The sequence below is a fragment of the Chrysochloris asiatica genome, unplaced genomic scaffold (genome assembly GCF_000296735.1).
Source record: "Chrysochloris asiatica unplaced genomic scaffold, ChrAsi1.0 scaffold00142, whole genome shotgun sequence".
NCBI classification, from domain to species: Eukaryota; Metazoa; Chordata; class Mammalia; order Afrosoricida; family Chrysochloridae; genus Chrysochloris; species Chrysochloris asiatica.
The window spans coordinates 3,232,330-3,244,883 of record NW_006408660.1 but is presented as its reverse complement, the minus strand read 5'-3'; the positions used below and the strand labels follow the sequence as shown (position 1 = coordinate 3,244,883).

Here is a 12,554-nt window from a genome sequence, read left to right as displayed (position 1 = left end):
GCCTCATCTTTCTCCCGCGGAGCAGCTGGTAGTTTCGAACCGCTGACCTTAAGGTTCGCAGCCCGATTCGTAACCACTACGCTACCAGAGCTCCTTATTTAATATATATAGAAGCATAAAATATTTGCCCTTTGTGACAGACTAATTTTTACTCAGCACAATGTTTTCAAGGTTTATCCATGTTGTAGCATATATCAGAGCTTTGTTTCTCTTTGTGGCATAGAAATACTTGATTATTTAGTATCACATTTTATTCATCCATTTCATCTGTTAATAGACAGTTAGGCTTTAACTACCTTTTGGCTATTGTAAATAGTGCTATAGTGACCATTGGTGTACAAGATTGTGTTTCTGTTTTCCATTAAAAAATGACTAAGCTGCAAAAGTAAAATGAGTTTTTCTGCTTTCTGTCAAACAGTTTAGTCAGAAAAATTATGTCCCAAAATACTTCATCAACCTTTGATACACTTTTTGATTTGGTGTGAAGAATTTGCATAGAGTTGTAATTGTATTCTAAAATTTACAAAATCCGATAACATCCTAATAATCTTTGCTTTAATAGTTCAGAGTGAGATGTAAATGAAGCCATTCTTTTGCTGTTTACTTTGAAAAATTTGTTTTCATTTTAAAGATACCATCTTTAAGAATTTTTTTATTTTAATTTTTAATCCTGAAAACAGTTATCGTTGAACAAACAGGATTTTCTCTAAATACCTGTAATTATCCATCTCTCTCTTCTACTTAACTGAGCCTTCTGAAGCTGGGTACCACCTGTATCTTTCTTTTCTAGGCCTCATATCTAGTGATATGCCAGGGACTCAGTAAATGACTATGCAATTAATTAAAATTAAGATTGTGAAGACCAGGTTGTTGTTGTTGTTGTGAAGTGCCATTGAGTCGGTTCCCATCCATAGCGCGACCCTATTCAGGTAGCAACATGGAAAAACATGTAAAAGTTAGAGAACAAAATACAAAATTGTATATATGCTGTGGCACTACTTTGTAAAAGTAATGTTAAATGCTGTCAAGTCAGTTCCAACTCATAGCATGACCCCTGTATAGGGTTTCCAAGGAGCAGCTGGTAGGTTTTAACCACTGACCTTGAGGTGAGTAGTCCAGTGCTTTTCCTTCAGTGCTACACCAGGACTGCAAAAGAAATTATAGGTTGAAAGAAATACATCTAAGTAATAATGGAGTTTGTGTGGATTTGGGTAGGTTGCATAGTTTGAGTGGGATTGTTGGGGTGATGTTAGCTAAAGCCTCAATTCTTTGATATGTTCTGTGTATCTTTGAGGACTCCTAATATGACACTGTAGGATCAGTACTGGACTTTGAATTACCGATTGATGGTTCAAATCCACCAGCTACTCCAAGAAACCCTGTGCAGGTCACTATGTGTCAGAGCTGACTTGATGGCACTTAACAACAACATATATCTTTAGTGGGGGAGAAAGCAACAAAAAAAACTTTAGAATATAATTTAAAAGTCTAATGCATGAAGCTTTTATTTTAGTTATTTTTCTGACTGTGAAAGTAGCTTCTAAAAATTTTGTAAAGCAATTTATTTCGAGTCTCAGCTTTCTAAACTCTGAAAAGATACTCTAGCATATTTATTTATTTAACTTAAAAAATTTTATTTATACAAGACATTTGCCATTTCAATCAGCATTTTAAAATAGTGTCTTCGTATTTCTCTGAGTATATTTTATAGAATTGAGATAAACTTTTAAACTAGTTTGAAATATTCTATGTGTTGGTGAATTTGGTATGCCAAAAAGTAGCATTCTGATTTGTCTACTTATGAATGAGCAGTTTTTGTTTTCTTTTTTCAAATTTCATATTTGCTATCCCCTTAATAGGGTTACATATGGAAGAAACATGATATCTAGAGAGAATATCTATCTGGGGTCTTGTAAAGAAATGTTTTATGGGAAGGTTGTAGAGCCCATAAATTCATCTTTTCCCAGAATTGAGTACTTCATGAGATTTCTTAACTTTTCTCCACAAGTCCAGGACACCTTAGAGTTTACATCATTTCTTGCAGAGGGTGTTTTAAGGTGCAAAGTGAGGTTAACTTTGCGGCTCTGTCAATTTAGGAAAATGCTCTAATTTGGTTACATGTGTGTACCGGAAATGTGTTCTTTGCTATCTAGCCTCTTTCTTAGAATAGAGGAGATGCTGATGTCACTAAGTTGTTGTATTGCAAACCTGGGAAAATGTAGCTTTCTGTCCATTTTTATGTTAAGATAATGTGGATAATGCTATTATATTTTGGTTCTAGGTGACGAGACCGCTGTGTGGCAGGCCCTGACTCTGTTGGAAGAGGGATTAACCCATAGCCCTTCCAATGCTCAATTCAAATTGCTGCTTGTTCGAATCTATTGTATGCTGGGTGCATTTGAACCGGTGGTGGATCTTTACTCCAGCCTTGATGCTAAGCACATACAGCATGATACCATTGGGTTGGTAGTATATACTCTGAATAATGAGCCGTCAGCTACACCATGTAGAGTCCTCATATATGGAACCTTCACTTATAGGTCTTAGCAGTAAAATTGTTCCTAGTATTATTCAATTTAGTTTAAAAAATCCTTATTTTGACCTTCTGCAAAACAAAAAAAAGTTTAGGTCTCTTGGAATTTACATTGAGTTGATGGCAGTAGGCTTTTATTTATTTATTTTTAACATTTTGTGAGGATTTTCACAATTTAGAAATGGTAGAAAAAGGTTCCTTCAGAAATAGGAAACAGCTTTATACTTTGAGCCCTCATTCTTAACATTCCATATTTTGAAGTCTTTTCTGCCTTGTACTTGAGGTTGACACATGTATTTTATTTTGCTGACTTCAGAGATCCCTCTGAATTTGTATTTTGACTGCTCTTTGTGATGAATGAAATATGGGCATTTTTCTGAATCTCCCGTGGTGCTATTTCAGAACGACAGTATTATGTTCTCTTATGGTGTATGTTCCATCACTCAGTAGAGTATAAGAAAGCATGGCGTAGAACGTCAGGTCTTCCACAAAGCTGGGTTAACTGGGCATGCTCTCTCTCTTCAAATTAATTTGATTCTATGGATTAGATCATTTTTGTGGCAGGGTATTTACATTGTTCTTTGCCATAGTAATTTCAAGTGTAGTATTGGCTATTAGAGTGGATAAGTGTAACAGATTTGTTTTTTCCTTTTCTTTCCTTCCCCACTTAGATACCTTTTGACCCGATATGCCGCATCCTTAGGTCAGTATTCTGCGGCATCCCAGTCCTGTAACTTCGCACTCAGGTTTTTCCACTCCAACCAGAAAGATGTAAGTGACTTTTTTTTTTTTTTTTTTTAAATATGGTCATGCCTGCTCAATGCACATGATTCAGAAAGCATCTTACGTCATGTCACAGGTGCAGACATGGAGGTGCACTATGCTGTCCTGGCATGTGTGCCTTTAGGCTGCTAAGTAGAGGTGTGAAGAGTTATTTCTTGTGTTACATTGGGTATGCTTCATGTTGAATTGGCAACTGTTGTGCTTATTTTTATACCATCAAGAAAAAACCAGAGGAAGCAGATGGATATATTTAATAGAAGCCTTTAAAACTGGTTATTAACAGAGTAGGAAGAATAGGAAACATTCTTCCTCTTAGAGCTGTGTTTGGATCTCTAAGGAGTCTTCCCAAGAGGATAAAAAATAGCTCATAGAGTTTATATTTAAAATGCTGTAAGACTCTGCTCCTTGTTAACTTTACTTATTTCTGAAATTTGTAACTACAGTGCTCTTTGCCAACAGTGAGTGCACTTACTTTTCTTAGTAGTATAAAATTGAGCAACTGAAGGTCATTTCAGGATAGTTTGGTAATTGAATAGTATATTTTTAGACGTTGAATAAACAGGTAAAGCTTCTGTGTGCCATAATAAAAGGATGGGATTTGCGTCATATTTTTCACTGCCAGCAGACTTGGACTACCCTTGTGAGTTAAACAGGTTTTTATGGAAAAATGCTTTAGTCGCTACTTCAGTCTCTGTCAACCCTGGACACCAACTACCTGATCATTGATGTGTAGAGAAGGAACATTTCTAGCTTGGTCATTCTGCCTGTTTTGTTGTCAGATGCTTCTGAGACTCATCCCCTGGAATTCAGTTATGCTGCATATCTGCCCCATAGCTTTCCATTCTCACAAGCTACCAGCTCCCTAGAGGAACTGGGCAAGTGAAATTGGTTTCTGAGATTCTTCTTGGCACTCATGAGAATTAAAAACAAAAAACACATTTGTAACTATAACAGCTATGGCGAACCTTATCTTCCAACTCACTCACTACTGTCAAGTCAGTTCTACCCAATAGCAACTCTTTATAGGATTTCTGGGACTATAAATTTTTATGGGAGCAGACCACCTCATCTTTTTCCCTCAAAGTGGCTGGTGAGTTTTTAAACTGCCAACCTTGTTTTAGCCCCGTATCTAACTCACAGTACCACCAGGTCTCCTTTAATTCTTGACAGAATATTAAATAGAGGCAGGGCAGAGTGCTTCTGAACAGTGGCATTTTATGGACTTACTGTTCTCAGCACTTGTTACTTACCATCTGACAAGCTTCAGGGCATGGTCTAGAGGGCTACAGTGACAAAGGATCCCTCTGAGTAAGTGACTCTTGTTTCCCAAATGATTGGTATTGACTTAAGACCTTTTGTACCACCTCTGCTGGTCAGGGAGATAGGAATGTGGGCATTAGCATGAGGTTGAACACATTGCTCAAGAAGTGCTAGTCTGGTTTGGGTAGTGTGATTATATATCTGAGAGTGTTCACCATACATTCTGTTATCTGTGTTTGTCCTCCCTGATTCTCTAACAATAGGATAATTCATTTTAATTAATTTAGAAAGAAATCCAGAAGAAAAGTCCTCTTCAAATCTCATTATTCTGGCTCTCATTTCTGTAGTTAGCAAAGAATGGTTTATTGAAGAATTCTTTTGTGAGTTTTTTTCTTCACCTAGCTTTGAGATGTTACTAAGTGCTATTGAGTCATTTCCGACTCATAGCAACCTTGTGTAGGGTTTCCGAGGCTTTAAATCTTTTAGGGAGCAGAAAGCTTCATGTTTATCCCACAGAACAGCTGGTGGGCTTGAACCACAGACCTTGTGATTTGCAGTGTAGTTCTTATAGTATGGAGCTTTGAGATAGTGGGATGGAGGTGAGAGTTATGGGATTTATTCAAGCTTGTTGACTGTTATCACTCCAATTTTCAGTCAACCAGTGTTCTAGAAGAACAGTATTGTTCGTGAAGACTTGCATCCCAGGAGTGACTTGCTTGAGAGGGCATGTTGTCCTCAGTGACTGGTGGTTGTGTGTGTTTACCTGAGTGTATGTATGTGATGCTGAACTTGATGATGTAACATTGTATTGATCTGGAACTAACCTCTGCTTGAAATTTGTTTGTATTACTACTTGCTAAGAAGATAGAAGTTATTTAATCTTGTTGTTGTTGAGAAGTGCCGTTGAGTCAGTTCCGACCGATAGCGACCCTGCATGCATAGGGTTTCCGAGGAGAGGCTGGTGAGCTTAAACTATCGACCTTACAGTTCAAACGGCTTTGCAGTCTGGTGCTTTAATCTTATTAGGGTAATCATATTAGATCATCTTGGGGAAATGGGGAGGAATCCTGGGAGAGAAGCAAAACACAATCTAGCTAGAGAAAATGTGCCCCCTTGGACTCAGTGCCATAAGAAGCAAGGAGACCTGTGTGAACTGTTTCCTGAAGAAACCAAGGCTCAGAAAGAACGCAGGTGTGCGGTGTGCTGTATGTTTTAAACTTTTTACTCATAGTGGTAGAAATATCTCTCTGGAAAGTGAATACGTTTTATTCTTGGTACTTTTTTGGATCCCCAGGTGCTTTTTCCTGGAGTGACAGATGTATTTCATTTACAGTAAGCTATTTCAAAAATACTTTTAACCCTTTGCAGAGAGAGATCTGGTATTCTTTGTAAGACTTTGTGAGATGGAAAATTATATTTGGAAGATCTACATAAGGGTTCCTATCTGGACAGGTCATTGTCTGCTGTCATCTGAATAGAAGAATTAGAGCTAGATTCCCATAGCTCTAAAAGTTGTTTATTTGTTCAAATAAGGAGGCCTCAAAAAGTTCGTGGAACGTTTGGAAGTTTGTGTCATTTTTGAAAGACCCCTTGTACTATTTTCCCCCTCTTTGAAAGTCTGTTTTAGGTATTCATCAGAATCATCATTTGGGGATTTGATGTCCATGTATTTTGCTAATTTTTACAGTGACCAGGGTTCATTTCAGGAATCTCTATGGGATCTAAACTGCCTTATTGGTGCACAAATGAGTAGAAATAGGTATGGACAACATACTCTGATATTCAGAAATCTTAAATGCCTTTGGCTTCCAGTTTTGCCTGCAGTTCCATTATGGGATAGCGTCTTCAGTTAGTTCACATTGTCATAGTGCTTGTCCTGTATGTTGCTTCTTGGGTCCTTGTCTTGTCTGCAATGGCACTCTACTGCAGCATTAAAGGAGGACAAAATTAAAAAGACAAGCTAGAGAACTAAAGTTACCTTCTTAGTTTGTTAAAGGATGATATTCCTTCTTTGTTGCCCCTTAATTTTCCTTTAAAAGCCACTCCTTTTCTTTCCCTTTCTTTCTAATGTGGTATATTCACGGGACCACTGAGAAATGGGAAGTGCTTGGATACTTGGGAAAACTTGCTTCTCCCTGAATCCTAGCATATTTTGGAGCTGTAATGTATACTTTTGATGTGTTCATCCTGATTAATTGCTGAATCGTATGTTCCTAACCAACTGGATTTTTCAAGCTATGAGTTCCTACTGTGAGGACTGATAGCAAACCTTGCTATGTTTTCCAAGCCATGGGGCCACAGGATAGGCATATGTGTTTAGAGCATCCTGGCCTTTTCTTGATGGGGCATATCATTGTCCTTTAGTCAAACTAGAAGGTACACTCGAGCTTTTTCGGATCGTCCTTCTTTAAACCTGCAGGATCACAAGTAATCTTTTTAATTTTCTTGTGTCCGTCCGTCTTTAATTTCTCCAGATACTGCAGGCAAACAGCTCGCCGAGGTGTCCCGTGGGGGTTTAAAAGCCGCATCGAATGCAGTTGAATTAGCGCCCGTGGCGCAATCCCGCGGCCTGAAATGAACCCTGCGAGGCTGTGTATCAGAGGGTATGTTGTTGACTATTAGCCTATTTTCCTACTGGGCAAATTATTCAGACATAATGGAGATGGGGACAAACTTGACTAAGGTTGTACAAAAACACTGGCTCTTCTAAAGAGTATCCTTGTTTGGGGCAGACATCAGCTTTGAGCTTCATACTTCCCTTGGCCCAAAGGGTTGACCTCCTGTCTTCTGATCCTGATGGTATAGGCCCACACCCATGAAATATTCTTCTGAGATTTTCTTCTGTTGTGCCAGAGTTTCTGTTTATATTTCTTTGTCTTGCCTCTGTTCTCCATTTCATCGGCATATACGTGTTCATCTAAAATTGAACACATGTAGTGAGTGCAACTTCATTTGTTCATGGGGATTCGCAACAGAGGTCTTACATAGTTTGGACAGACAAGAAATCTGGTTCTTGGAGTCTTTTTGTCCTCAAAATGGATAATGACGTGAGTTTTTGTAGGCCTTGTTTAGTGTCTTTACCTCTATCCTGATGTAGTGTCCTTATGTTCTGTGTCTGTGTTGCATATTCAGAAATATTGAGAACCATGGAGCAGCTTGTCTCTTTCTGAAGGAAAATGGTTTCTGTTGTGGGGTGATGGTTATATTATTCTGGTATTTTAAAACCTTTGTTAATTACAGATTAGATGCAGAAAAACATGGAATAATATTTGTTCCATAATGGTACTAACTTAAAATTTGATTTTCATGGCATAACAAAATCTCCAGTCTTGTCAAGTTGAAAGGTGTGACTGTCCAGAGAAGGTCTATGTGATGGTAGCAGCAGCTGAGAGTTACATTGGTAATATTAGTAAAGCAGAAATGTAAAGGGGAAAAAAAGGCAAATAACATTTTAAAGGGTGATAATCTACTTAGTGACCAAGACCTTTAAAGATTAGATTCAAGATCTTTTACTTAAGCTCTGGGTTGATTTTATTTATTGTTTAATTTTGTCCTGGCTGGCAAGGTTTGCTTACATTGCCTGAACTTGTGAAATATTTATACCAAGGTGATATCTTTCCTTCCCAGACCTCAGAATATATTATTCAAGCTTACAAATATGGTGCATTTGAGAAGATCCCAGAGTTTATCGCTTTTAGGAACAGACTGAATAATTCTCTTCATTTTGCGCAAGTCCGTACTGAACGGATGTTATTAGACCTTCTACTTGAAGCAAATATGTAAGTATTGCATCAGAGTAGAAAAGAAACTAAGGGATTAGATCAGATGCTGACAGCCATTAGTGGGCCCAGGTGTGTCATTAGCAATATAAGGACAATGGGAAGGAGAAGGAGAAAGAAGAAAGTGGAAAGCGCCTGGTGCCTGTGGTGAGGAATGTTAAGAGTACTGCCAGTATACCATCTCAGTTTTCATATAGGAGCTATCTCACCAGTGCTGAATGCCATCAAGTTGATAATGACTCCTAGCAACCTAGTGTAGCGTTTCTAAGGCTGTAAATGTTTACAGGAACAGAAGATCTTTCTCCTGTGGTTAGCAGTCTAGTGCTGATCCTACAGTGCCACCAGGACTCTTTAGGTCATGGTCATTACTCCGATCCATACTCAGTTCACAGCAGGTTCTCTGTTTTGTACAAAACATGTGCTTTCAAGAATTAATGCGGTTCCACTTTCATTTGGTTGGGGTGCCAGAAGCCTTTATAGTGCTGTGTAGCTAGCTTGCCCACATTACCTATGATTGGTTCTTGTTCACCTTACATGAGATCATGTCTCTACTTAATAGGAAGCCCATCCTTCTTCTCTGCCTTCCTCTCTCCCTTCCCCTCCTTCGAGTAAAGCATAGTCTTGGCAGATACATTTCCATGGCTGTTTTACTATTGAGATAATACAGAAATAAATTCTCTGTATCACAGATCAACCAGCTTGGCAGAAAGTATAAAGTCAATGAATCTTAGGCCAGAAGAAGACGACATTCCATGGGAAGACTTGCGAGACAACAGAGACTTAAATGTTTTCTTCAGCTGGGATCCAAAAGACAGGTAACGGAAATTTAACACTGGGGGGAAAAAAATTAGGATGGATTTAAGATTTAATGAAAAAAATATTTTTCACACATGTATAACAACATGTTTGTTGTAGACACTAGAAAATATAGGTAAACCAACCCAAAACAGCCATCAAGTCACTTCCAACTCATGAACCCTATATAGGGGTTTCCAAGGTTGTAAATCTTTATGGGAGCAGAAAACCTTGTCTGTCTCCTGAGTAGTGGCTGGTAGGTTCGAACTGCTGACCTTGCAGTTAACAGTCCAGTGCTTGTCCGACCAGCACCACCTTCACCCCTGTGTTGGGACTATTGGTTGATATAAAAGATCCAACTTCATAATGTACATGTAAACAAATTCCATATACTGAAAACTCCAGAAGAAAATATGAGAGGACCTCAAAAAGTTCATGGAAATATTCCATTATCTTTTTTTTTATTTTTAAGGTTTTTAATTGTGGATTGAGTGAAAGTTTACAGGGTAGATCATCAGTTTTACATTCAACAAATCATATACCTTGTTTCATTACAATGATTATAATCCCGTCAATGTACCATCAGTTAGCCATATTTCTCTTTATTCATTTTAGCTTTTAAAAAAACAAACCAAAAAAACCCCACAACACTCAGGCATATATAATAATTTATACCTCTAAAGGGCACATTCTGCAATTCAGCTTCCTGGCCACCAGCTTTTAATCCCTCTCTTTCCTTGAATCTAGAGTCCTCAGATGCTCCCCCTCTCCATGACCCCATCTCTCCCTCTGTCTCTGGTGTGTTGCTTCTCTGGATAAGGTCCCACATTCTGCTTGTGCTCTGCAGGAAGCCTCCTTGACTGGACATGTTGTAGCCCCATTTTAGGTATTCTAATCAGTTATAGTCAGAAGACAGACTTACAAGCTTTCTATGGTGATATTTCTGGGTATTACTTTCTCTACCCCTCTAGTGTCTATTTTATAATGGTATACCAAAGAAACCAAGATTCAAAAGACAGCCAAGCATCTTAACATTATTTCCCCCCTTTTGCCCATTCCAACCATGTCACAATCCCTGTATCCCAGAGCCGTGTTTTTCCAAGGTTGTGCATACATCAAGGTTGTGCATACATCATTTACCTCTGTCCCATGAAAACCTAATTTTTTCCCATCAGCCTTGTTCTTCCCTTCTCCTCCCCCCTCTTGTGTTTTGCCCCCCTTCCTAGCACCCAAACTATCCTGTGTGTATTCCCTACCTTGATCACCACCTTCCCCTCATGACCCCGCCACATCCCAGTAACCAGCAAAGAATCCCTCCCGCCCCCCAAACCTTTAGTAGGGTTCTTTTTCTTAGTCTTTTACAGTAGTGGTCCTATGCAGTATTTCTCCTTTTGTGACTGACTAATTTCACTCAACATAATGTCCTCAAGGTTCATTCATGTTATGCGGTGGCTTGCAGCTTCCTTGTTATTCTTCAAGGTAGCATAATATTCCATTGTGTGTATGTACCACAGTTTGTTTATCCATTCTCCAGTTGATGGGCATCCTTGTCTGGTTCCTGTTCACAGAGGGAAGGGTTTCAGTTTCTCTCCATTGAGAGTAATGTAGGCTGTTGGTTTTGTATATATGCTCTTAATTATATTGAGTAATTTCCCTTCAGTTCCTACTTTGTTGAGTGTTTTTATCAGGAATGGATGTTGGATTTTGTTAAATGCCTTTTCTGAATCAGTCAATATGATTATGTGGTTCTTTTCTTTTTTCTTTTTTATATTGTTCATTTTTCTAATGCTGACCCATCCTTGCATCCCTGATATGAATCCCACTTGATCATGATGTATTATCTTTTTGATGTGCTGCTGGCTTCTGTTGGCTAGGATTTTGTTGAGAATTTTTACATCTATGTTTATGAGGGCTATTGGTCTATAATTTTATTTCTTACTGATGTCCTTTCCTGATTTTGGTTGTGCTTGCTTCATAAAACGTATTAGGAAGTTTTCCATCCTCCTCTATATTCTGGAATAATTTGAGAATAATTGGTGACAGCTCTTTGAATGGTCAAACTCACAATTGAAGCCTTCGGGGCCTGGACTTCTTTTGGTTGGGAGTTTTTTGATGACCTGATCAATTTCTTCTTTTGTTATGGGTCTGTTCAGGTTTTCTACTGCACTCTGTGTAAGTTAAGGTAGGTCGTGTTTTTCTGAAAATGTATCTGTCTCTTCTAAGTTTTCAAATTTGTTGGAGTACAACTTTTCATAGTATTCTGGTATTATCCTTTTGATTTCCTTTGGTTCTGTTGTGACATTGCCTATGTGATTTCTTGTTGTTGTTACGTGCCGTGGAGTCGGTGCTAACTCATAGCGACCCTATAAGGGTTTCTGAGGCTGTAAATCTTTACAGGAGCAGAAAGCCTCATTTTTCTCCCACGGAACAGCTGGTAGTTTCAAACTGCTAACCTTGCAGTTCACAGCCCGATTCATAACCACTATGCTACCAGAGCTCCTTATGTGGTTTCTAATGCGTATTTATTTGTGTCTTCTCCCTGTTTTCTTTTGTTAGGTTTGCCAGTGGTCTGTCAATTTTGTTAATCCTTTCAAAGAACCAGCTTCTTGTCCTGGTGATTCTTTCTGTAGTTTTTCTGGTTTCTATCTCATTTATTTTTGCTCTAATCTTTAGTATTTCTTTTCTTTTAGTGACTCTTAGTTCCCTCTGTTGGTTTGTTTCTAATTGTTGTAGATGCTGTGTTAATGTGTTAATTTTGGTTCTTTCTTCTTTTTGTAAATGTGCATTTATTGCAATAAATTGTTCTCTCACCATGGCTTTCTCTGTGTCCCAAAGATTTTGGTATGTTGTATTTTTGTTCTCATTTGTTTCTAGGAACTTTGTGAGTTCACGTTTAATTTCTTCTACTACCCAGTCGCTTTTCTGCAGGGTGTTGTTCAGTTTCCATGTATTTGACTTCATTTCCTTGGTCTTTCTATTGTTTATTTCTAATTTGATAGCATTATGGTGTGAGAAGATGCTTTGTAGTATTTTGATATTTGTAAATTTATGGAGGTTTGTTTTGTGGCTAAGACATGGTCTATTCTGGAGAATGTTTCATGTGTACTGGAAAAGAATGTGTATTTTATGGTTGTTTGATTGAATGCTCTGTATACATCTCTGAGGTCCAGTTGGCTGATTGTGTTGTTTAGTTCTTCTTTGTCTTTCTTAAGTTTCTTTCTGCTTATTCTATCCATTATTGAAAGTGGTGTATTAAAATCACCTACTATTATTGTAGATTCTTCTATTTCTTTCTGCAAATGTATTAGAGTTGTTTTGTATGTTTTGGAGATCTTTCATTGGGAACATAGATATTTATTATGGTTATTTCATCTTGTTCAATTGTCCCTTTAATCATGAGATAA

At 38.1% G+C, this 12,554-nt stretch overlaps 1 protein-coding gene across 1 annotated transcript in view; it reads left to right on the top strand.

Moving 5' to 3' along the window:
* The window catches only part of NAA25 (N(alpha)-acetyltransferase 25, NatB auxiliary subunit), a 157,616-nt gene that overhangs the window by 96,823 nt on the left and 48,239 nt on the right, over positions 1–12,554 (top strand). The window contains exons 14-17 of the mRNA XM_006870459.1: positions 2,282–2,462; positions 3,205–3,304; positions 8,204–8,355; positions 9,045–9,170. Coding sequence (XP_006870521.1) covers positions 2,282–2,462; positions 3,205–3,304; positions 8,204–8,355; positions 9,045–9,170 — 559 coding nt within the window. The remainder of the gene's footprint in view (positions 1–2,281; positions 2,463–3,204; positions 3,305–8,203; positions 8,356–9,044; positions 9,171–12,554) is intronic.